Source organism: Nothobranchius furzeri, chromosome 9, assembly GCF_043380555.1.
Source record: "Nothobranchius furzeri strain GRZ-AD chromosome 9, NfurGRZ-RIMD1, whole genome shotgun sequence".
NCBI classification, from domain to species: Eukaryota; Metazoa; Chordata; class Actinopteri; order Cyprinodontiformes; family Nothobranchiidae; genus Nothobranchius; species Nothobranchius furzeri.
In genome coordinates, this window is record NC_091749.1 from 8,356,715 (window position 1) to 8,381,995 (window position 25,281).

The 25,281-nt window shown below is 43.2% G+C and overlaps 1 protein-coding gene across 1 annotated transcript in view; it reads right to left on the bottom strand.

The window, feature by feature from the left end:
* The window catches only part of dok4 (docking protein 4), a 217,355-nt gene that overhangs the window by 145,849 nt on the left and 46,225 nt on the right, over nucleotides 1–25,281 (bottom strand). The window contains exon 3 of the mRNA XM_054735282.2: nucleotides 2,552–2,666. Within this exon, the coding sequence (XP_054591257.2) occupies nucleotides 2,552–2,666 (115 nt within the window). The remainder of the gene's footprint in view (nucleotides 1–2,551; nucleotides 2,667–25,281) is intronic.

A 25,281-nucleotide genomic window follows, 5' to 3' on the forward strand; every position in this document is an offset into this window, starting at 1 on the left:
CTGCGCTGAGAAGTGTCCAGCTCAGATGCTCAGATGGGAATCTTTTCTTGATTGATTCAGCTACATCTGCGATGTGCGTAACGATTAAAATGTCAACGTCGGGGAAATTCTTTCTATTCTGTCTCTGAGGAAATAAACGGTGAAACATGGGAAACATCCGGTCAGTGTGAACCCTGTTATTTAACAGTTTTGCCTTCTTGTGAAGATTGTCGCAAAAAGAAATATTAAACTTGTTTAACGCCAGAGCCATGCACACTGCACCGTTATCTCCATCACTGCAAACGAATTGATCGGATTCCTTTCTCACCTTTTCAACATGGTTTAATGTAAATGTCATTCAGTACCAGTTTAATTACAACAATCCAACGAGACAGAGCCTGGATTTGTATTCTGAACAGTTTAAACATGTTTAAAAGGAGACAGGTGTGACGCGTCAAAAAGCGACACCTCACCTATTAATATCACTAAATATTTCAGACACAGACGGGCTTCAACTTCTGGATCAATTTTATACAAATTGTTTTATTAATTATTTTCTGCTGAAAGATAACTTTGGCGTACACGAGTGACCGGTATTGGTTGCTATCACCTGTTGTGATGGTTAAAGCAGCTCTCTACTGTCTTACGCCCGGAACACACCAGCTGCGTAGCACCGCAAAGCGGATCGCTCACGAAATTCACGCACTGCCCGCTCCTCCTCTGTTCACAGAAGGCGAGAATTTTTGACAAGCACTTCTTCTCACGCCTACTGTTTCCCAAACCTTTGCTGTGTGTGTGTGTGTGTGTGTGTGTGTGTGTGTGTGTGTGTGTGTGTGTGTGTGTGTGTGTGAGACCAGTTTGCCCTGCTTGTTGATATCTTTCTAAATGGTTAAGAAAATAACCTAGAGTCTGTGGCATTTAAACTTACGGAAACGCTGTGTTTCTCCCATCGACATATAAATATTGGACAATGGGTTTCAATAGACTCCAATAACACATTGTTGAAGAAAAATGGGAGGTGGCCAGACAATTCCATAAAAGGGAAGAGAGGAGGAGCTGAGGGTGGGGCTGTAAGGCTGGGATCAACTGACGACACCCGGTCGAACTAGCTACAAGCTAACCTGAAGCTAACCCAAAGCTAACACAGAAGTGGGAGCTAAGCTAACGGAGGTAGCAACCTCTCTACAACTGGAGTTAACTGTGCACAACACCAGAGCTTCTGAGTCAGAGATACGCCGGGCTGACCGCTGGGTAAAACCGTGTGGAAAGGTTTCCATCCCAGAGCTCCACAAGCCGGCAGCCTGCACAGCAGACAGGAGTCGCGATCAGACAGAGATGCGATGCGCCGGGCTGACCGCTGGGACAAAAACGGGTGGAACACAGAGGTCTCCGAGACCTCCCCAAGCCGGCAGCCACACAGCAGACAAGCGCCGCTGCAATCTGAGATGCGCAGAGCTGCCGCTGGGGAGAACCGGGTGGAAAGGTTTCCATCCCAGAGCTCCACAAGCCGGCAGCCTGCGCAGCAGACAGGAGTCGCGATCAGACAGAGATGCGCCGAGCTGCGGGGAGGGGAGAACGGGTGGAAAACAGAGGTCTCCCGAGAGCTCCACAAGCCGATAGTCGGAACCCAGCTCCACCAACATGTTATATTTCAACCCATTTTCTAAAGTGCAGCATTATGTTAAATGCACTGGGTTTTACCCTATTACATTTAAATTTCATGGTTAAACAGTACATGTTAAAATCTAAGCTCAGCTCAGCAGTGACCTAAAATACATAAATATAATTTTACTTACCGAAAAAAATGAAGTGGAGGCTCTTGGACGCTCTATTAGTGCAATTAATCCCACGTCAAGTCATTTTGTCCAACAAATGCACAAATAATATCCAAAAAAGAATACACAAACGGCACAACTAATGGTCCAAGTTGAGAGACTGAAAATGATGGAAGTTTTCAGGCGACGCCGATGCTCAGACTGAGGCCTTTCCCCGGAGCTAGCTCTGCGGTCACGTGGGTCTGATGCTCATTAATTATACGGAATTTTAGGCTTTTAATACACTTAAACAGAAGAGTGAGAAAAAAATTCACCCCCCTTATTACTGCTGTGAAATTGGTATTGGTATTTTTAACATGTGAGTCTATGGGGATTTGCTCGCTTCTGACACCAGCCCCTAGTGGATGAGGGTGGAACTGCAATTTATTTCACTTCCGCATTGGCCTCAATTTCTGTCCCGCATTGTGGGGGCTTGGTTTCTCCGCAGGAGTGTGTGTGTATGTGTGTATCTTTGTTTATTTTCATCTCTCTAGTCTGGTTTAGATACACAAAAATTATCACAATTATCAAACACAGTCTTTTATTTAGCAAAATGTCTTTATTTTGTTAAATTCACCGGTCTGCCTCCTCTGATTTAGTTTGATTTCCTGCCAGAATTGACGCGGCTCACGAAAATATTAGAGGCTACTGTTGCTCCCAGTTTGTGGGAAAGGGTAATAATGGCTGTTTGATGGGAAAATGTTGCCCACACCTGGTCTACCTACTAAGGCTGCATGGGTCTGTGTTTCCGGCCTTACCTGAGTCACAACTGAAGGTTCGTGAGGTGCCATCTGTGAACACCATGGCCACTGCCTGTCGCTTGGTATCCCGAGGTAACCGGGTGATGTTCTTCACATTAGTAATATCTGTCACCTAGCAAACACAATCAGATTGTAACAATAACAAAGAGAAAATTGCAACACATTTTCAAAAGTAAACAACACCAGCAATCTTGAGCCTAATAAAACATTCACTAGAAAATTCCTAAAGAAATTTTGAAAGGGACCTGACATCTGGCAAAAGATAGAGGCCATGTGTCATAGGCCAATGTGAACAGCCGCAGCATCAGCATCTCAAACCCTCTTCATGTCTTTAGTCATCAGTGCTCTGCTTAGCCCCCACTATGTGAAAATCCAAGCTTTTAAACAGCTGCTATAGTCGCTTTCTATTTTGAGAGGGATCGCTTTCTAATTTGGGGGGGGGGTATTGTAAAGTTACCAAACCGATGTGATGACTCTCTCACATTGTTAATGGGGCAGATGGGCCCCAGGTGCTTTTTATCCATCTTTTTAGGACTGTAGGACTGCACCACTTCACCCTTGCCAGGATAAACTATCGATCACTCCCTCTCCTAGAAGGGTCACCTGATAGAACAGTGGAAGGGTCTAACAGTGATCCACAACACAGCACACAACATTTAGTGTGGATCTGATGTTGCATTATGGAGATATAATTTGTTGGAAGAATCTAGGGGTGCTATTTTAAAAGTCAAAAAAAAATAAACATTAGCTGTTCTTAGGAGGACAAAGATCATTTAAGTGCAGTTTGGTGTGAGAACGATAATTCATGTGTTATTTGGAGTCTATCATGTCTACTGAGGCTGAGAGAGAGAGAGAGAGAGAGGGAGAGAGAGAGAGAGAGAGAGAGTCTATTTCACCGCCATTCATCAAAATTTTACAGCTTCATTGATTAATTAATGACCTTTGATGACCCCTTTGATCTATATGTCAAAAAGTGATTCATGCCCATATGATTGATGACCTTTGATGAACCCTATGATGACCCCTTTGTTTAATTAGGGCTTTGATCTTTATGTCAAGTAAGGATTAGTAGTGAAGTCCCCTCACCTTTTTTCTGCACCCGTCCTGTCACATGCACGGGAGAGTTGAGGTTGAGGATCCAAGTTGTGGGAGAAACAAGGCAGGCAGGCAAGAATGATCATAAAAAAGGGGTTTTAATGAAGAGCACACAGGACACTGAAACAGAATGGGGAGACAGGACACGTTGCGAAAGTGGTCCCTCTGACCACCACCAGCAGGCAAGGTGGGTTAAGTGTTCGGAGCCAGGATCGAACCTGCAACCTTCCGATTACTGGACAACTCGTTCAACCTGTTGAGCTACTGCTGCCCCTCCAGTTGACTGAAACAGAGGAGTTGGCTGGAGTGGAGGCGCTGGCCCTGGCGCTGACTTGAGTGGAGCTGACTGGAGTGAAGGTGATGACTGGATTGGAGGAGTTGACTGGAGTGGAGGAGTTGGCTGGAGTGGGGGAGTAGACTGGAGTGGAGGCGTTGAAGGTGCTGACTGGATTGGAGGAGTTGACTGAAGTGGAGGAATTGGCTGGAGTGGAGGAGTTGACTGGAGTGGAGGAGTTGGCTGGAGTGGGGGAGTAGACTGGAGTGGAGGCGTTGAAGGTGCTGACTGGATTGGAGGAGTTGACTGAAGTGGAGGAATTGGCTGGAGTGGAGGAGATGGCTGGAGTGGAGGAGATGGCTGGAGTGGAGGAGATGGCTGGAATGGAGGAGTTGACTGGAGTCGAGGCGTTGAAGGAGCTGACTGGATTGGAGGAGTTGACTGGAGTGGAGGAGATGGCTGGAGTCGAGGCGCTGATGGTGCTGACTGGAGTGGGGGAGTTGACTGGAATGGAGAAGGCTGGAGTGGAGGCGTTGAAGGCGCTGGCTGGAAGAGGAGTTGACTGGAGTGAAGGCGCTGACTTGGCTGGAGGCGGGACCGCTGAGACCAGAGTTGAAAAATGCTCATAAAATATGTATGTGGAGTGTAGCATCACGAAGGTCCTCTAATTTGTGACAAAGGTCACATTTTCCCAGCTGGGTTGACTGTGACTTTGCCCCACAGATTAAACAAGCGAGGAGCCATGATGTCTGCTGAAAATTATCCTTATCTGCTGCTGTTCCGTCCCAGAAGAAGGATACTTCAAGTTTCAGAATAATAATTTAAATAATAATTTTAATAAACTCTTTGAATTTATTACTGTTATTATAATCATCATAAATAATGACTTGGTTCAGTAAATGTATTTTAATCACTGAAATGAATTATTATGCTTTGGGTATAATTATGATTATGGATGATAATTGGTTATGTGTGTTCAGCAAACCAGAAGGTCATCGCGCATGTAACCAGCCTCATTCAGAACTTATCCAAGGTAAAAGTAACTGCCATCACATGTCTCTGACTCATGACCAAAGCTTTCTTGCTGAGAGAGGGCGTGTTCTGAGGGATTTGTTAAAACAAACATTCCAGCAGCAGAACTTCAGTTCGTGAACCAACCACCATCCGGAGGATAAGGGAACGGCCGCCCCAACCTCCACCTGCTGTTCTGTCACGCTGATAGAATAGCTTCGAATAAATGCACGATAACCAGCTGATGCAAGACTCCTTCAGAGTTAATGATTTTGAGTTAAGTAAGACGCAAAACTCCTTCAGAGTTAAGCCAAACACTCGACACTGTGTACCCTGCGACATCTCTGGACCAGAGGATTGGTTTCACTCGCGTCTTCTATACCCGACCGAGTACCCTGAGGTTGACAACATCCTCCTTGATCTTCAGATCCACACAGAGGGTCGTCTTGCTTGGTGAGGTAGCACACAGATTGTGTTTGATGCTGTTTCTCTAACAACAGTTAGCTGCAAAACCATCATTTCCAACCCAGAATGCGCTTCTCTCTCTGAAAGAAACCTTCTGGGAATTCATTCACGCAACCAAGCTCTCATTTTCAATTTAGCTTTCATTCAGTCACAGGTTTGCCTTTAAAACAAGTTTTAATATCTAAGCTGGTAAATTGTCATCCATGAATTGTCATTTTTAATTGTCATTTAAATTGTCGTTTCAAATTGCCAAGTTTAAAATTGTTAGTAATAAATTCTTCATTTTTTAAACGTTGCCTAATCTTTGAAATGAAACACAGAATGGTATAAGTATTTCTGGTTATTGAAAAAGCAAAGATTCCTAACTTCTGATTAAATAAATAAACTTTTGCTATTAAATTTAATTATCTTAAATTAAACGTTAAACTTTGGATTAAAAATAGACCAAGTAGGTTGGTGTATGAACTTCTATCGATTATATAAATATCCTGGATATTTATACATGATATAAGCTCATATGCTAACGTGCTTGATCATTTTAGGTGTGTTCTTGCTGTGTCTTTGTAAATCCATGCTTTCGTTCTTTTTTAAACACAGAAACAGTTTTGTTTACCTGTTTGTAGCTACGGTTTCGCCGACAGCTGCCGGCTTCTTCAGGCTGACGCTGATGGTGGCGCGTCACTTCCTTCTCCGTTTATCTGCGGGCAGCAGAGGACGCTGTCGCCCTCTACTGCCCGCAGATAAACGGAGAAGGAAGTGACGCGCCACCATCAGCGTCAGCCTGAAGAAGCCGGCAGCTGTCGGCGAAACCGTAGCTACAAACAGGTAAACAAAACTGTTTCTGTGTTTAAAAAAGAACGAAAGCATGGATTTACAAAGACACAGCAAGAACACACCTAAGATGTTCAAAGAGAAATACGGACAACAAGGAACGAAGGACTTCCGCCGTTTGGAACGATTACACCAGAAACGCGCACGTCTAAGAAACCACCTTCGCTTCTGTTTAAGATGCCGGGACGAAAACATCACACCCACAAGCCTACAGCTGAAAACATCGATCCGGACCCAGACAGCACAAAATATAATAGAAAGAGCACAGAGAGCACTGCTCAAGGAGAGGATAAGGAACGTCATAACCAAACAGAGGCGTGTGGAGGACGAACTGGAAAGAGGACACCTGGACTTGAAAAGGAATTACAAACTTGATAAACAAATGGAGGAACTCATTAAAGGACACATGATGGAAAAACAGGAACAAGAGTTCATAAAAGTGAAAGAAAGACACATAAAGAAGTTAAACAGACTCATAAACAAGAAAAAGAGGGGAGAAATACAAGGCAACTCCACACCAAACTCATGGGTATGTAATATTTCACAATACAAACTAACAGAAGCAGAAGAGAGCATATTAAAGAAAGGTTTAAACTTTGCAGTCACACCAAAAGAAATACCATATGATGAATTTATTGTAGCAACAGAACTAGCATGTCAACAGATCACAGATGAGGGAAAGAAAGCAGAACTCAGAAATAACGTAGTTGGGATATTAAAAAACAGCCAAATTCAACACAGCAATATTACAAAAGAAGAACAATCAGCCATGACAGCTTTATCCAAAAATGAACAGATAATTATTCTACCGGCAGATAAAGGAAGAACAACAGTAGTTATGGACAGAGAAAAATATAAACAACAGATGAAACAGATGCTAGAAGACAAAAATACATATGAAATACTTAAAAAAGATCCAACAGAAAACATTAAGAAAAACATGAAAAAATTACTGAAGCCACTGCACGAAAAAGGCAAAATAACAGAAAAAATGTACAAACACTGGATTCCCACAGCAAACATAACACCAAGAATATATGGAACACCAAAAATACATAAACAAAACACCCCACTTAGACCAATAGTTGACAGCATAGGTACACCAACATACAACATGGCAAAAGATATCAGCAGAATCATCAGCCCGTTATTAGGAAATACAGACCAACACTGCAAAAATAGTATAGAATTGGCAAAAGAACTAAAGGAAATTACAATAGAAGACAACAACATACTCATCTCACATGACGTCACATCTCTGTTCACAAAAACACCAACCCAAAAAACCATAGACATAGTAGTTAACAGAATCAGACAAGACAAAACTTTACATAAAAGGACAAACCTCACAGCAGATGACATAGCACAACTGATAGGACTGGTAGCTAACTCCACTTACTTCACATACGACAACACAATATACAAACAACTGGAAGGCTTCGCCATGGGTAACCCGTTATCAGCCACCCTGTGCGAGTTTTTCATGGAAGACCTGGAACAAAAAGCCATAGCCACCGCCCCCCCAAACTGCAAAATAAAACTATGGAAACGCTACGTAGACGACATACTGGAAATCATACCAAAAGGTCAAACAGAAACACTAACACAACACTTAAACAATATTGACGACACGGGCAACATAAAATTCACTTATGAGTTAGAAACAGAAGGCAGCATAGCATTTATGGACATGAAAATCACCAGGCAGACCGACGGGACCCTAAACATAAACACATACAGGAAACCAACACACACAGACCAATATTTATTATGGACATCAGAACATCCCACCCAGGGACGAAATTTTGATTTCAGAAGTGGGGGGGACACAGCAGGCTTGTGCGGATTTGGGGTGGGGGGTGTTATGTAAAGACACCTTGACACGTCACGTGCCCATCTCAATAATTTTTCCATCCTCAATATATATATATATATATATATATATATATATATATATATATATATATATCAAAGTTAAAAAATGTACAACTCTATTATTATTTTTATTTATTATCATTATTGAAGTGCAGTTTTGGCTGTTGACAATGGATAGGCCATTGTATTTATTGTTTTGGGTCTTTTTTTATTGTTTTTGGTGCAACATTTTCTAACAGGGAGTGAGATTCCTTTTTTATTGAATTTTTGTTTGTTATTTTTATTCATTTAGTAGTTCTAGTTCTGGACATTTCAATGTTAAATGAAGGTTTCTTTGTTGCATTTTAAAGGGTGTACTTGCATTATTATGATATATTAACATTATATTAGTGGTTATTTTGGTCTAGATAATGTTGACAATATCGTTTATCATCAACAATTTGTTGGACAAAATATCGTCCAGCAAAATGTGTTACTTTCCCAGGCCTAGTCAAAAGTATAAAAATTATTTATACATAAACGGTCCCTCCTGAGATCTGGCCGTTTGTTCATTTGCTGTGTTAGAGGACATGCTGAACTAATGTTTTACACATGATCATCACCCTAACATTTGAGTGTATAAAAACATATTAAATGTTTTTTCCCTTAAAAGTGTTTAAACAGTTGTTGCATTTCAACACACAAAAAATAAATGGAAAAAATAAGATAAATCTAATGAAAAGTGTACATCTTTGACATTAAGCTTAAAAAAATCTGTTGACGATGATGATACTGTTCATTTTTCAGAGCTTTTTAATGTGAACATATACATTGCAATAGATACGTTTATAATAAAGTTAAATGATAAAAGTTTTGAAGTTACACTTCTACTACTACTAGTAATAATAATAAAAAAATAATTATAATAATACGAATAAATTGTGTCTGAGGAGTCAGTTATGTGGAGGAGATGAGTTTGTAAAAGTTAGTTTTGAGTATGTTTGTGAAGGAGGAGGTGAGTCTGAGCTTAATGCAGGGGTGTCACATGTTCCAACTTACGTTTTGACTTTGAAAGAAGTCTCTTATATCCACTTTTCGTTTTCTTGACATGCTGCCTCCTGGCTGTGCCTAACTACCAAAAACTCACAAATGAGCACTTATTCAAATGTTATGTAATGGAAGCTGAGCTGAGCTCTGATATTACACAGCGTCTAGTTGACGATGTGACTCAGTACCGGTGTTCCCTAGCGGCTCCAAACTAGCAAAACAACGTGAGCACGTTCTGACTGTTTACAACTTGAGTGACAGCAGCAACAGCCAATAATACGTTAGCAAGTATCAGCAGAGCCAATAGATTAGCTTTTGGGCGGGTCTAATAGGAAACCGGTTTCCGTTTCGGTCCTAGTGCTCAACCAAATCCATTTAATGGAGCGTAACATTGTTTTTGGACGGAAAAAAGTGCAGGGGACCAAAACTGCCTTTTGAAAAAGTGGGGGGGACATGTCCCACCCGTCCCCCCCCAAAATTACGTCCCAGACCCCACCATACACAAAATGTCAGTAATCAGAACATTATATCACCGAGCAAACATAATAACAGAAGAGAGAGACCGTAAACAAGAGGACAAACACATACAACACGCTTTAAAGACCTGCAGATACCCGACATGGGCAATAAACAAAGGAAAACAACAAACAAAAACAGAAAGCAAAGAACAACCCAAAAAAAGAACCAGAAACCCAGAAAGACAAGAACCAAAACCAGTGATAACCCTACCATACATCAGAGGCATAACGGAAAAAATAAGAGCAACAATGAAAAAACACAACATAAACACACCAACAAAGCCATACACAACAGTTAGAAACAGAGTAGTGCACCCAAAAGACAAAATATCAGCTGGACAAAAATGTGGAGTCATCTACGAAATCCCATGCAAAATATGCAATAAAACATACATAGGAGAAACCGGACGCCAACTCAACACACGGACAATAGAACACAGAACGGAGTGCGAGAAAGAGGCAAATCGTAAACACACAGAGCAGCAAAAGAAGAAGCAGAAAGTACAATAAAAAAGTCAGCCGTAACAGAACATTGCTTAAGAGAAAACCATATAATGGACTGGGACAGCACACGGATCATAACCACTGAACAACAAAAATACAAAAGATGGATCAAGGAAGCAATAGAGATAAGGAGACGTGGATGTGGGACCATGAACAGGGACGACGGAGTTTACACGCTGGACCACGCATGGGACTGCATCGTCGGAGAGGGGAGAGCGGGCAGTAGAGGGCGACAACGTCCTCTGCTGCCCGCAGATAAACGGAGAAGGAAGTGACGCGCCACCATCAGCGTCAGCCTGAAGAAGCCGGCAGCTGTCGGCGAAACCGTAGCTACAAACAGGTAAACAAAACTGTTTCTGTGTTTAAAAAAGAACGAAAGGATGCTTGATCATTCTCAGAATCTAACAACTGATAGCAAACAGTGTTGATTCTAGTATGTACTGTAGAAATACGTTACAGGAGTAACCAGGTAGGTAGGTTTTGACGCTGTAAATCTGAAACGCCTGACTTCAGAGGGTTAATGATGATGAAAGGTAAATGATTATAAATGGTGATTCACAGTGATATCAAATGAGACAATGAATGAACTCTGATGAAACATGAACTCGTATGTTTAAGAGTTTTTTAAGTGACTCAGAAAGATGTGATGTCTGGTTATATAAAATAAATTTGGCTGTTTGTTGGATGTAAGCTATCAAATTTATATCTGTGGTCACTCTGGTGCCATTGTTTAGAAGAAGAAGAAGAAGAAGAAGAAGAAGAAAAGATCTTTTCTATAGCGCATCTCAAGATAAATATCACGAGGGGCTTCTCAAAAACAAAAAATGTAAAGTATAAAAAAAAATTTAGAAAATGGTTAAAAATTTGTGTAGCGTCATGAATGTCCTGCTGCATGATCTGCTGCGTCTATTGCATGAGTTGCACCGTGAAAACTGTTTGGAGATATACAAAGCATAAATAAAAGGTGAACACAACTTCAATGTCATAACAGAAATAGATTCTCACATTTACCTTGCTCCGCTGGCCAAGGGTGCTAACCAAAACAATAATTCCTCAGAGCTGCTTTATCTGTAGATTTGACTAGGTGATGGACAAGAAAAACAAACAATGACTATAGAGTGTCAAACTAATAACCCAAACAAAAGCGTCAATACAGCAAAACTTACGTGGGGATGCAGTCAGCAATGTGCAGCTGAGGTGAATTTAGGCTAAAGACATAATTTCAATACTTCAAACCAGGGGCGGCGTTAGGCCCGGCTACTTGGGCTGAAGCCCCGGATCTTTCATGTTAAGCCCCGGATCTAAATCGCGGAAGTAACATGCAGTACCAAAGTCCAACAGAGAGGGCGCAGCTGGCAGTAGTTTGTATACAGCCTGCCTGAGCCTCCACCACTGAAGAAGAAGCCCTTCAGCAGCTGGCTTCTTCTACACTCTCTGTCTGAAACACATAGGCGTCATTTTAACCGGGGACGCCGGGGACATGTCCCCGGCAAAATTTGTGATTGGCAGCTGTGTCCCCCCCACTTTAAAAAAAAGCCTGCTGATGAGGATTTTTGTTTTACCAGCTCAGATCTTATCCAGGGGTCGGCAACCTGTTCCCATCAAAGAGCCATTATTACCCGTTTCCCACAGTAAAGAAAACACTGGGAGCCACAGTGTTGTGGGCGGGGCCTACCCTCACAGCAGAGCGCTGCTCACAACCAGGTGACAGCAGCCGGTACCGGTCGCTCGCATGGACGTCGCACCCGTGGGGGATGCAACACCCACACTTTTCCAGCTGTTTTGCTCACCTCCACACCAGTCTGGTTTCTTTACGTCACACTCTCTCTGTTTGCCTCATCTCCTTCTTCACCTCCACTTCTGACAGCCGATGTCGGGTTTCCAGGAGAGCAGGAGAGGGAGGGACAGAAGAGCTCGACTGAATTCATAATTTTACATCTTGACATTAGCTGTACAAAGTCTGGGTTTGATAAAGTGAAGAACAACAATTTGCAGAGGTTAATAACAGGCGCGGCGCCAGGTTTTCATTTTTGGGTGGGCCACGGTAATTTTGGACGGACCTTAATAAGCAGTGACTTAGTGAAGCAGGCAGGTCGCGCTAGAAAATTTCGTTTAAAAAGACGTCATAAATGTGTTCCCCCGTCATTTTTATTTATAAAATATGAAGTAAAAACTCCCAATTTAATTTTCATTCATTTGTCATTAATATGTAGTCTACACCCGTGCATTAAGTGGACCATCTTCCAGTGAAAGCAAAGCATCCAGCCCACCTCTCCAAATGCGTAAAATGTGCACCACAGCCACTAGGCGCACCGCTCGCTCCATCAGCTATGTCAGCCCAGACAAGAGCAGAGCAACTAGAGAAAGAATAGAGGATAATTGTGTCTGGATGTGGATGGAGATTACATTTTACAGCAGCCTGATCATCATTTAAATACATAAACCATCACCTGTCTTCTAGTCCACGCTATCAGCATTATTTTAATTGGTGTGTGTGTGTGTGTGTGTGTGTGTGTGTGTGTGTGTGTGTGTGTGTGTGTGTGTTTTCCACTTCAAACACTGGTCTAACCAACCAGACCAGCGTGTCCAGTAACATATTAATGTTACAATTAAACAGTTTCCCTTCATGTAGGCTAGGAACGTTTCACCTGCCGTGGCCCGACCGCTTCTGCTCCACATAAACTTTGTGCGTGATCAAATGTCTCTACAGGTGCTTTCTGCGCTGCTATTCTGCCTCAGACTGGATGCGTCATGCGTGTCCATATTAGAGACGGGAACAAGCGTTGTTCAGCCAAAGTTTAATAATTTCATAAAAAGAACATTTTTCCAAGTGATACATCCCTCAGAGAGACCGGCTTTCCAGAACGCTTCAGTGGGAGGAAATCTTATCGCACGCACCGCGGTTCTGTACTGCGCTGCAAACCCCTCAGATCTTCAGCCCACTGCCCACCGTGGGCACTCCGAGCCGCGCTGAACACAGTGTCCAGTATAAAGCTCTGATGTTCTGATGGGAATCAAGTTACCTCCGCGATGTGCGTAACGATTAAAATGTCAGCTCATCCATGCGCATCAGTGTGCGTCGGGGTAATTCTTTCAAAACAATCAACATCCTTGAGTTTATCCGTCAATATGTGGCAAGTTGGAGAAACGAGGGCCCGAGCGGGATTCGATCCCCAGACTCCCGGGTGAGAGTCATACGCTCTAGTCAGTCAGCCAAAGGGACATCCCCTTGGCCAAGTAGCCAGGGCGCATGATCTATCGGGACACTGTGACAGGACACACACTGCCACACCTGATTATGAAACTTTGGCTGAATAGTGCTTGTTCCTGTCTCCAATGTGGCGACGCATCCAGGAACCTGTCTGAGGAGAATCCCAGAATCTGACATCCTCCAGCTCAGGAAGCGCATATGATTACGCACAAGCGTGACGCGTCAAGCCGGTCTCACAGTAAGACCGGGTTGGACCTGTTCAGGTTTACGCAGACAATCTTTACATTTAGAATTAGCATACAGATGTAAAATTAATGCAGTAAAATATAAAGCTTTTTATTTAAATATCCATTCATTATTTTACAAGCACAGAGAGAGCCGCATCAGATGGATGGAATAGCCACATGCGGCTCCAGAGCCGCCGACCCCTGTGCTAGCCAACTTTATTGTCCCCAGCAATTTTTAAACCCCACTCAAGTGTATGGTTATTGTCCCCAGCAATTCTGAAAACAAACTGACGCCCTTGCTGAAACACATGTGTAAAGATGGACATAAGGACGTTTTTTAGACAAAAAGTACGACGACAGAACCCCAGCTTTGATGAGACTGGTGTTGACTCAGGTTTGTGAGTCTTATTTGAAAATATTTGTTGTGCTGCTGGTTTGCCTAAAGTTAGCTTATCAGGTAAAGTTGATGGAGAAAGAAAGGGAATATTTACTATCTTCTCACACTAAACACTAACAGGAACAATACTCTGCCCTGAATATGCTGAATATGTAGCTTCAGATTAAAAATTATGTGGTACAAGATATATATATATGATGTTGACTAGTGCGTGTCACATGTGTGCGCGCGCGCGTGCGTGTGTGTGTTAAGCCCCGGATCTTCTTCAGTCCTAAATCCGCCCCTGCTTCAAACAGTGTTGTCTTCTCTACAAACAAATTAACCCAAGCAGTTTTCTCTGAAAGGGTGTGGCTTATATAAATTCTGTGAGCCAATTAAGGGTCATTGCCATCAGCTGCTCAGCTGGCAGCTACACTCCCACCAAAATCATATCTGATCACATATAACTTTCAGATATGATTTCGAAGATATCAGAAATGACACATTCCAACATATTACCCTTAAGGAATCAGGTATCACTCTCAAAAAGAAGTACCAGTTTGTAGTATTGGTCTTAGTTCTATGACTGGCTGCCATAGAAAATGGGGACCTAAAAGCAAATGTGTTGACAGGATGTCTGCTGCTCTGAGACCCCTGGAGGCGTAGTTTGCTGGGTTCTCTGTGGTATCCACATAGTGCCACTGCTCTGGGTTTGTGGCTTCTCTGATAAACTGGATACGGTTTGTGACAAACGTATGGAATCTACGAGCTTCATTGTTAATATAGGCTAGAACAACTTGTGAGTCAGTCCAGAAGAACTCTTCATTGATTGTCATGTGAAGCTCTGACCGAAGCATCACACTTAATCTTGCGGAGAGTACTGCAAAAGTTAGTTCCAATCTGGGTATGCTTGTGATTTTGGTAGGGGCAACTCTCGCTTTAGTCATCACTAAACAGCAATGGACCTGATCTTGTTCATTTTTGCACCTCAGATAGGATACTGCCCCATACCCAATGCTACTAGCATCACAAAAATGATTAAGCTCAACTCTGGGCATGTTACCAAACCCCAACGGCTGGTAACATCTAGGTAAGCTTATGTCTTTTATCACATGCAAATCCTGTACCCAGTGCTCCCACCGTGAGCACACGTGTATTGGAGGTGGCTCATCCCATCCTATACCTTTATGGCACAGTTTTTGAAGGATGCATTTGCCCTTCGACACAAAGGGTGCTATGACCCCGAGAGGGTCATAAAGGGATGAAACAACCAACAATATCCCACAACGACAATCAGGTTTCTCCTGTACATCAACATTGAAACTAAAGGTATCATGGTTTATTGACCATCGAATTCCTAGTGCATGACCATCGGGTAGTGGATCCAAGCAGAGATTCAGGATGTCACATGATTCGGCCCTTTCTGAAGAGGCAACACTACATAAAGCCTCAGGTTGGTTTGAGGTAAACTTATGTAGATGTAGGCCTCCCTTTTTACATAATTCTTGTGCTTCCGAGATCAATGCTGCTGCTTCTGAAACAGATTTAACGCTAATCAGACCATCGTCAACATAAAAATGGTTCTCGATAAAATCAGATGCCAAAGGGTATTCGGCTTTGTGTTTCTGAGACAGATATTTTAGGCCAAAGTTTGCACATCCTGGTGATGAGCCAGCCCCAAAAAGGTGAACTGCCATTCGGTACTCTTTCGGCTCGGTCTCTAACTGGCCTCCCTCCCACCATAAGAACCTAAGGTAGTTTCTGAGATCTGGTGGTACATAAAACTGATGAAACATGGCTTCAATGTCACAAGTAACTGCCACATCTTCCTTTCTGAAGCGGCAGAGAACTCCAAACAGAGAATTTATCAAATCCAGACCTGTCATTAAGGTATCATTAAGAGACATGCCTTGAAATCTTGCTGAACAGTCAAAAACTACTCTAAGCTTGGTAGGCTTCTTAGGATGATATACACCATGATGTGGGATGTACCACACTGTCTCACCATCCTGAATAGGAGGAGCAGGTTCTGCAACACCATTCCTGATGGCTGCATCCATGAAGGCAGTGTATCTCTCACGGTACTGTTCGTTAGATTTTAAACGTTTCTTAAGATGTTGCAAACGAATGACGGCTAACCTTTCGTTGTTGGGGAGGGCAGGTGGCCCTGTACCTTTAAAGGGCAGGGGCATCTGGTAGTGTCCACTGTCCTTCTGAGTGATGTTAACTGAGAGAAACTGAACAAAATTCACATCTTCTTGAGAAACCTTTTTATCATGATAGGTTTTATCCTTGAAGTCCTTTTCTAAGGCCTTCAACACCTCTGAAAATGGAGGGTTTAGGACTTCCTTAACTGCCACTCGATGGACAATACTCTGATTTCCCTGTCTGTCTATAGAAGGGATTGTGGATCCTATTATGCTCCATCCAAGTGCAGTTCTTTGGGCAAAAGGTTCATTTTCTGACCCACTGATTACTTCTAAGGGTAATAAAGCAGATGAACAGTCATACCCTATCAACAGCCCAACTTCATAGTCCTGCAGTGGTTGCAACTTGTTTGCCACCTGTTCAAGATGTGGCCATTTAAGAGCCGTGTGCTTAGTCGGTATGTGAGATTTATCCACCGGAATGAAATCCCTTGTGTAGACCTTTGGTAGTTTGACTGGTGTTGAGAGATTAAAACCACAAACCTGTAGGCCCTCAGTGGTTTTACTCGCCACCATTGTGTCTATAGATGTCATTGTGCTAAGCTTGAGCTGTTCTGGTTGAGAATTAACATTTAATTCAGATATTAAATCTCCCAAAATTAAACTGGAATCACTCTGAGTGTCAAGTAAGGCGTAAGTGAGGATCTCCCTTTCCGGTTCTGTTGCTGCAGATACAAAAACTGGAACAATGCTTGAGGTAGCAGAGGAGCGCTGTGTCAGAGTGTGAGACATAACACGATGTACCTCCTCTTTTACTGGCTCCATAGATACCTTTGTGTTCAACCTTGGTGTTGCTTCCTTATTACTCATCGTGTGCATACATGTTGGGTGATATTTGTTGCATATACTACATATAAGTCTCCTTCTACAGTTTTTGGTAGTGTGTCCCTTCTTTAAACAACCAAAGCAAAGAAAATACTGGTTTATGATAGCTTTCCTTTCATCTATGGGTTTTGCCTTAAAGGCTGGACACTCTGCAACACCATGCAACTCATCTGTGCAGACTGGACAAGGGTTTCTTGGCTTAAATGTCTGAGATGCATCCCTTGCAGCTGGTGGACTGAACTGAGTTGTGGTATGAAACACTTTGGTTCTTGGAGGATACCTCTCCTCTTGACATTTTGTGCTAAACAGAAAAGGGGAAGCAATAGGGTTACAAGCTGTGTTATAAATCTCCTACTATAGTTTAGAGTGAAACATTCACTCCCACTCAGAACTAAATGCTTCTCCGGATCCGCTGGTTCTGAATACCATTCCACACACACACCATCATCATTCATCACGTCTCACTCCATCTTAGTTCCATCAGTACACAGAGTGTTAAAGTTAGTCTTGTTTAAATTGTGTAAAAATAAATTTATTAACTATTTTAAACCTGACTCTCTCTCTCTCTTTCCTTGGAGTTAATACAACGTGTTGCTTAATCCCTAAAATAAAAAGTTCCGATCTTCTGGTTAAAATTGTCAAAGATCCATCAGATTGATATTTCATATATATGGAATCTCGCATTTTATGGTTCATAATTAAGATGTAAACAACCCATTCTTTACATATTGGCGAGCCCTAAGCCATTTATTTGTATATTAAGAAATTTTGCGTTGATCCTGAGTCATCGACATACATATATGGACAATGGGTTTCCATAGGCTCCAATAATAAGTTTTTGTACTAAAATGGGAGATGGCCACCACCGCCATTTTGACGGTGTCACAGGTTCCGTCAAGCCCAGACAATTCCATAAAAGGGAAGAGAGGTGGAGCTGAGGGTGGGGCTGTAAGGCTGGGATAAACTGACGACACCCGGTTGAACTAGCTACAAGCTAACCTGAAGCTAACCCAAAGCTAATGCGGAGGTGGGAGCTAAGCTAATGGAGGTAGCAACCTAGCTACAACCGGAGTTAACTGTGCATAACACCAGAGCTTCTGAGTCAGAGATACGCCGGGCTGACCGCTGGGTAAAATCGGGTGGAACACAGAGGTCTCCGAGACCTCCACAAGTCAGCAGCCGCACAGCAGACAAGCGCCGCTGCGATCTGAGATGCGCAGAGCTGCTGCTGGGGAGAACCGGGTCAAAAGGTTTCCATCCCAGAGCTCCACAAGCCGTCAGCCCGCGCAGCAGACAGGAGCCACAATTAGACAGAGATGCGCCGAGCTGCCGGGAGACCCAGCCATCAGCCCGCGCAGCACACAAAAGCCGCGATCAGACAGAGAGCTGTGGGGAGGCGAGAACGGGTGGAAAACATCGGTCTCCTGAGAGCTCCACAAGCCGATAGTCGGAACCCAGCTCCACCAACATGTTATATTTCAACCCATTTTCTAAAGTGCAGCATTATGTTAAATGCGCTGGGTTTTACCCTATTACATTTAAATTTCATGGTTAAACAGTACATGTTAAAATCTAAGCTCAGCTCGGCAGTGACCTAAAATACATAAATATAATTTTACTTACCGAAAAAAATGAAGTGGAGACTCCTTGGATGCTCTATTAGTGCAATTAATGCCACAGCAAGTCATTTTGTCCAACAATTGCACAAAAAATATCCAAAACAGAACACACAAGCACAGAGACTCAAAATCCCGGAGCAGTTTCCAAGCCAGACCGAGGCTCTACTGAGGCCTTTCCACGGAGCTAGCTCTGTGGTCACGTGGGTCTGAGGCGGCGGTCACGTGGGTCTGATGCTCATTAATTATACAGAATTTTGGGGTTTTAATACACTTAAACAGAAGAGTGAGAAAAAAATTCACCCCCCTCAGAGTTGTCATGAGTGTAAACTAGATCATTTAAACAAAAAACATGTTTTGGTACCAGGCTGTAAACATGTTTATTTCTGCTGTGAAATTGGTCTTTTTAACATGGGAGTCAATGAGGATTTGCTCGCTTCTGACACCAGCCCCCAGCGGATGAGGGTGGAACTGCAATTTTTGGTACTTCCGGGTTGAGACCAATTTCAGAGCCGCATTGTGGGGGCTTGTTCTGAGTCATTTTAATCGATAAAACACTTAAAATCCATCAAAAATTGATGTGTTTGGTGACAGACGAGATGGTCTTGTCATCCGCCACTAGAGAGCAGTCAACCTCCATTTAAGTCAAAAAAGGGGGTTGACACCAGTCACCTCCGACAGGGGGCGCTGATTCCTCTCCCAGTGTTGCCAACTCAGCGACTTTGTCACTGTTCCTATAACGACTTTTTGACCCCCCTCAACGACTTTTTTCCCAAAAAATGCCTAGCGACAAACTTAGCGACATTTCTCAGGACCCATTGCTACTTTCTGTAGAACTTTCATGTAGATATTCCACACAGATTAGCAACAAAGAAACCGTTTGCACTCTGAACCGTTCTTCCGGGAGTAAGGAAAGAGAACGATAATCTGCGCATGTGCACGAGGATTGACCAATCATAAACCGTTTTCGGCCGGTCTGATTCGCTGAAGACAGTACAGCTGCAGAGCTGGAGACCGCCGATTTACGTCTGCTGCTTTCATATTGCTGCAGGCTCACGCTTCTACTAGAGACGGCGCGGGCGTCAACCTGCCATCTCTGGTTCTGCAGCCGTCAGACACTTTGGTTTTTCCTGCATTTGGCAAATACAGTCATCGGGAGTTTCAACTACCGTCCCGTTTACACACGTAGCTCTGTGGCTCATCTGAATTTCCTTCAGTGACACAGGGATGGTTATACCATGAGACAGCCGCTCCCTTTTGCTCGGTGCATCGTTATTATCACGATGGAGAAAACACACAACAGAGAAGTTGAGAAACTATGAGGTGTAAAAAAACAGCTTTTTAGGAAAATGTCTGTGAGAATGAGGAGAGCAGGAGGTCTGAGTTATATCCTACAACAGAACTGTTTGGATCACCACACCATATCTGTCTTAATGCCACTTTATTGGTAGTTTTGGAATTTATTGTACATATCAAAGCAATTTGGGCCATTTTAATCATACTAATTAATAACTTTAACATATAACAGTTTTTATTTTCCTCCCTTTTAGTCCTATTATATATATATATATATATATATATATATATATATATATATATATATATATATATATATATATATATATATATATTAGATGCTATGGGGAAAACGAACGCTAATGTGGCGTGATGACGTCATCAATATGTAAATTTGCACGTGACGTCATCTGGCGACATCTAGTGACTTTTGGGGGGAACTTCAGCTACTTTCAGCCAAAAACAGTTGGCAACACTGTCTTTCACTCAAAGGCTGAGTCATCATTACTAGCTCTGCCACATTGGAGTTTTATAACTATAGAGCTTTATCTGCACAGGTTTTTCCTGCTGTCATTTATAAGGTAAATTCATGTCATTTAATCTGTTGTGATTCTGTCACGTCTTTTGAGTGAATCTGTGTTCACTGTGTTTAACTTGTGTAACTGGAGACGGAGTTTCTCCATGGTAGCTTGCTACCTGGTTCCGGTCTGATCCCCGTGAAACCGATTCTAACCCAAAATACCAGACGAGGTCCGTATTTATACACAGTTAGCCAGGCTAGACCTGAAGGAGGACGCTTAGCCGACTCAAGGTGGTACGCCACCCCAAGCCCGGCGTCAAGGCCGGGCCTGGGCGGGCCCGCCCGCCCATTTGCCGATCTGGCCCGCCCAGGACAGATTACAACACCTCATGCAAATGTATTGGCTCAAGACGATCAACAGAGGGCGCTCTAGGTTACTAATCGACAGTTTTAGATGCAGTAAAAGAAGACGCTTTGGTACAGTAGCTTGCTAAAATGGATATCAGATCTTGGTTTAGCAAACAGAAAAACAATGCTAGCACAAGCAGGGATGATGTATCATCAAAAAGTCAAGTGCAGCCAGAAGTTGCAGCTACAAGCGCTTCTGTTCCTCCTCTCTCCGTGCCTCCAGTACAGTCTCAGGGTTGTCTGCTGTCCTTTTGATTCAAATGTTTTAAAACGCATATTAAAGTTGAAACGGTTTTTGAACCATCTTAAATACAGGGTTGTCTGTTCTCTTTTTAGAAAGAAAACACTCTAGATTTTCTAAATCTTGATTAGAAGAAGAAGAAGAAGAAGAAAATATCATTTCTATAGCGCCTCTCAAGATAAAAATCACGAGGCGCTTAGAAGAGCTAGTTTACACTTCTTACCAGCTGGTAGCGGTAACGAACCAAGTCAATGTTTACCAAGAAGAAGAAGCACGCAGCCAAGAAGTAGCATGCTAACCTGATGCTAACTAGTATTTGTGATGTAAACATTATGAGAAATGCGTGCAAAAAGAAGAATTTACTAAGGTATCAAGCTGCAGGGCAGGATTTGGAAGAAGACTTGTGGACTAAGTACTTTATTGGAGAACATTAACTGGACGTAAGGATTGTTTTGAGATGGTGACTCTGTGGTGCGCAGGCGCAGCTAAGAACGTTGAGTTGCAAGTATTTTTCTAAGAGGTTCAGTAAAATTGGTTACTTTGTCTTAAGTTTTGATTGCATCTTTAATTGGCATACATAATCGGAATTAAACAATGAAGAATCATAGCTTTTCAGTTATTTATGTAGAACAAGTTGGTGCGCAAACTGCCGATTTGAGCCGGAAGTATATGTATGTAACGTACACCAGACAGATTATAAACATGCAAAGGGGTTGATAAAAACACGGTTTACTGGGCCCCCCGAGAAAAATCCACTGCCCCTCCAGGTGATGTCCTCTGGCGCCGGGTCTGCGCCACCCCCGTTAGCTTGACTTAGCATGGAAGTGCTAACAGTCTTTATAAGCTTTTAAACGGAAGAGTGTGCGAGTCTCAGACCACATTAAACGCTATTTGTCCGACAAATTAACATGAGCGCCTCAAAGCAGGTCCGTCGTTAATCGGGCAGGTCAATTCTACTAGAGAACTGCACCAAAAACCAGGTAGCTCAAGGTCCCACTAGCTTAGCACAGCCAAGCTGCTAACTCTAGCTTTGGTTTGACAACCGGGCCTCACAAACCCGACAGCTTTGTCAACCGCCTGACACAGCGTTGTCTGTGTCCCAAATCTGCTATTTCCTACGGGACAAGCTCCGACAACATTTGAGCACATTTTAGCAGTGTTTTCTGACAATTGTGTTGTGAAAGTGATCTTTTTGATCTGCCATTGTGAGGAGATCTGACGCATGCAACGTCGTGACGTCATGGGTGATGCAAGTTACCCTGCCCACACTATTGCCAATACTCTGCCGCCATCGTGTGGCATCTTTTGTACATTACACTTCTTTTGGTGTAAAACTCACTTGTGTTTTGAATTATGTCTGATCAGGAACAATTGTGTTCTCCCACTGTTGGCAGACAGATTATTGACGCTGTGACAGCATGTGTTGGTGTTACCAGCATGACGGCTCATGGTTTTGGTGACCCCCTGCAGGATTATTCAGCAGATGATCTGGTAGGTATGTTGCTGACACACGTGAATAATTTGCCCAGAGAAGGTGAGAAGGTAAAACAAACAGCCCGCACAGAGAACCTGGTGGAATTTGCTGTCCTACTAGCCCATCTCTGGGACAAAGAGGTTACTGCTCATCTGGAGACACAAAGTTCTATGCGAGCACTTTCTGAACAAAAGACAAGAGAAGGAGACTGCTGTTCGGACTCTGAAGAGGATCTGGACAGGAAGGAGCTGAATGAAGCTCGGAGGGAAAATGAAGTGTTGATGGAGAAGAAAATCAGGGCAGATAATGAACTAATTTATGCTCGGAGGGAGGCAGATGACCTGAGGGTTAGTCTCACTGCTGATGTGAATCAGGTAAGAAAACAAGAAAATGAAATTGATTATTTAAAATCAGAGATTTTGGCACTCAGGGGAGAAAGGCAGACCCCATTACTCCCCCCGACACCACCTGCTCCAGCCCCTCCTCCACCCACTGCTCCATCTCATCCACCACCTCCACCTCCTCCACCTGCTGCTCCACACGCTGCTATTGCTGCTAATGGGGTTGCACCTGCTGCTGCTGTGGTGGGACTAGCTCCTCAGCCAGCGCTAGCTCCACAGCTACCCCATCTGGGGCCACAGCCAGGCCATTTTGCTCCACCTCCAGCTAATCAATATCCACCTCAAGCTTATTAATTCCCACCTGCAGTGCATCCATATGTGCCTGCAGCCCAGCCACACCTTCTGGCTGCACAACAATACCCTCCTGCTGCACCTGCTGGTGCTGCTGCGATGGTTGTGCCAGCTTTCCAGCCAGCCCAACCGAACTCACCTGTGTCTATGGCTGACATCTACAGGATGTCCTGTAGTGTCAAGAAATTCAACCCTCGACCAGGTAATTCATACCCGGTTGACACGTACCTGAGTGACCTCCAGCATCACTTTCAAAGATGTCCGGGAATGACCTTGGAGGACAAGATCTTTTTGATAAGGTTAACCTCCAATGTTCGTTCATCGATCGCCAGCATAATGCGATTGCAAATGATTACAACTGGCTGGAAGCTACAATTCAAAAAGAGTACACTTATGATGCTGAGGAGGCTGGTTTACGATTAGCTTTGTCAGTCAAACCGGGTCATTCTGAAGACCCACAAGCCTTCTATCTACACCTCTTTGATGCGTACTTCGGTACGGAATGTAAGGAGGGGTTTGAAGATGAAAAAGGTTTCAAGGAGATTTTCCTTGAGAATCTACATGCTTAGTATAGCCCCTACATGGGTGTGGTAGACACTAAAACCACACCCATGGAAGAGCTCAGGAGTATGGCGAGTTGTGCCTTTAGACGGTTTAATGATTCAAGTAAGATTTTGCATGCTCCTTCGGAGGCAGACCCCTCCGCGCTGCGACTCGAAGGGACTGCATCAGGGACTCGCAAAAATAAAAACCGCTACAATGGTGCTAAACGACAGGCCCAGAAATCCAATAACAACTCCAAGCCGCAAGGCTTTCCTAATAACAAGCCTCAGAATTCTAACAGACCTCTGACCCCTCCACGACCCTAAGTCACCACGACTTGGTCGTGATAAACATCGTGTTTCCTTTAGAAAAAAGGAGAGTCCATCATACTCCTCCAGGAGAGAGTCGCCTCACAGAGGTGAGAGCCACGCTCCTTCTGGCCAGAACTCACCGCGTAGTCGTTGCAAGGACTACAGTCCTGCCCCAAGGCTGAGAACTGATTCTGGGAGCCAATCTCCTGGAAAAAATCATGCTCTGGGTGCTGCACTTCTTGATCTGTTGAAAGATTCGACAGAACGTGAGTCAGTTCTGTGCATTTCTGAGGCAGATCCTCCGACACCTGTCAAACCTGAGTGTGGCTTGGTTGTAGAATTAGATCCTTGTGGAGGTTCCTCCAGCCATTTCTCAGTGTTAGTATTATTTAAATATCTTTTTTCCACACGCTGGTTTATTATTTCATTTTGTTGCAATATTGTAAGATTACTAATGGGTGCACACATTCAGTAATTTATCTTACACATAGTTTTTTGATCATTAACTATTTTCATTTGTATTCTGAGATTGGATGAACTGGCAGAGAGAGGGGACACGCCCAGTGTAACTCCATGCAGGAAGTGGAACATTCCATCTGGCTCCTGGAAGCAGGGAGCGTGATAATGAAGAAACCAGAAACCAGACGTTCTGAAGCTCTATTGAGTTTACCAGATTTTGTTAGGATGTATTAGTTAAACTTTTTTTGTGGTAGTTATATTTTGTTGACTTAGTTTCCTAGGTTTATTTACTATTTGTCTTAGTGTTTCCCTTGTCTCTCCCCTCCTCGTTGTCTGTAGGCTAGCCTTTGTGTATAAATTCCCCTGTGTGTCTCAGTTTTGAGAGAGTCTTGCTTGTTACTTTTAGTTAAGTTTATTTTTGTGGCCATTTTTTCCTTTGGGCCCGGTTTTGTTTTGATTTTGGTTAATTAATTATGAAATAAATGGAGAAGATATTCTTTTTAAACCATTGTCCTGGAGTTTTACTGCTCGGTCCCTGACAATTGGTGGCAGAGGTGGGATCTTCCAGTTAAAGGACATTGGTAAATAGATTCTCCCAATTTTTTTTTCTTTTCTTTTATCCTGACAAATCTACAATGAAGGGAACCAAATCTGGTAAAATCAATTCAGCCCCTTTAGAGAGAGAAGCACAGACAGAGGATGGGAGTCAGGACTGTGGAGCT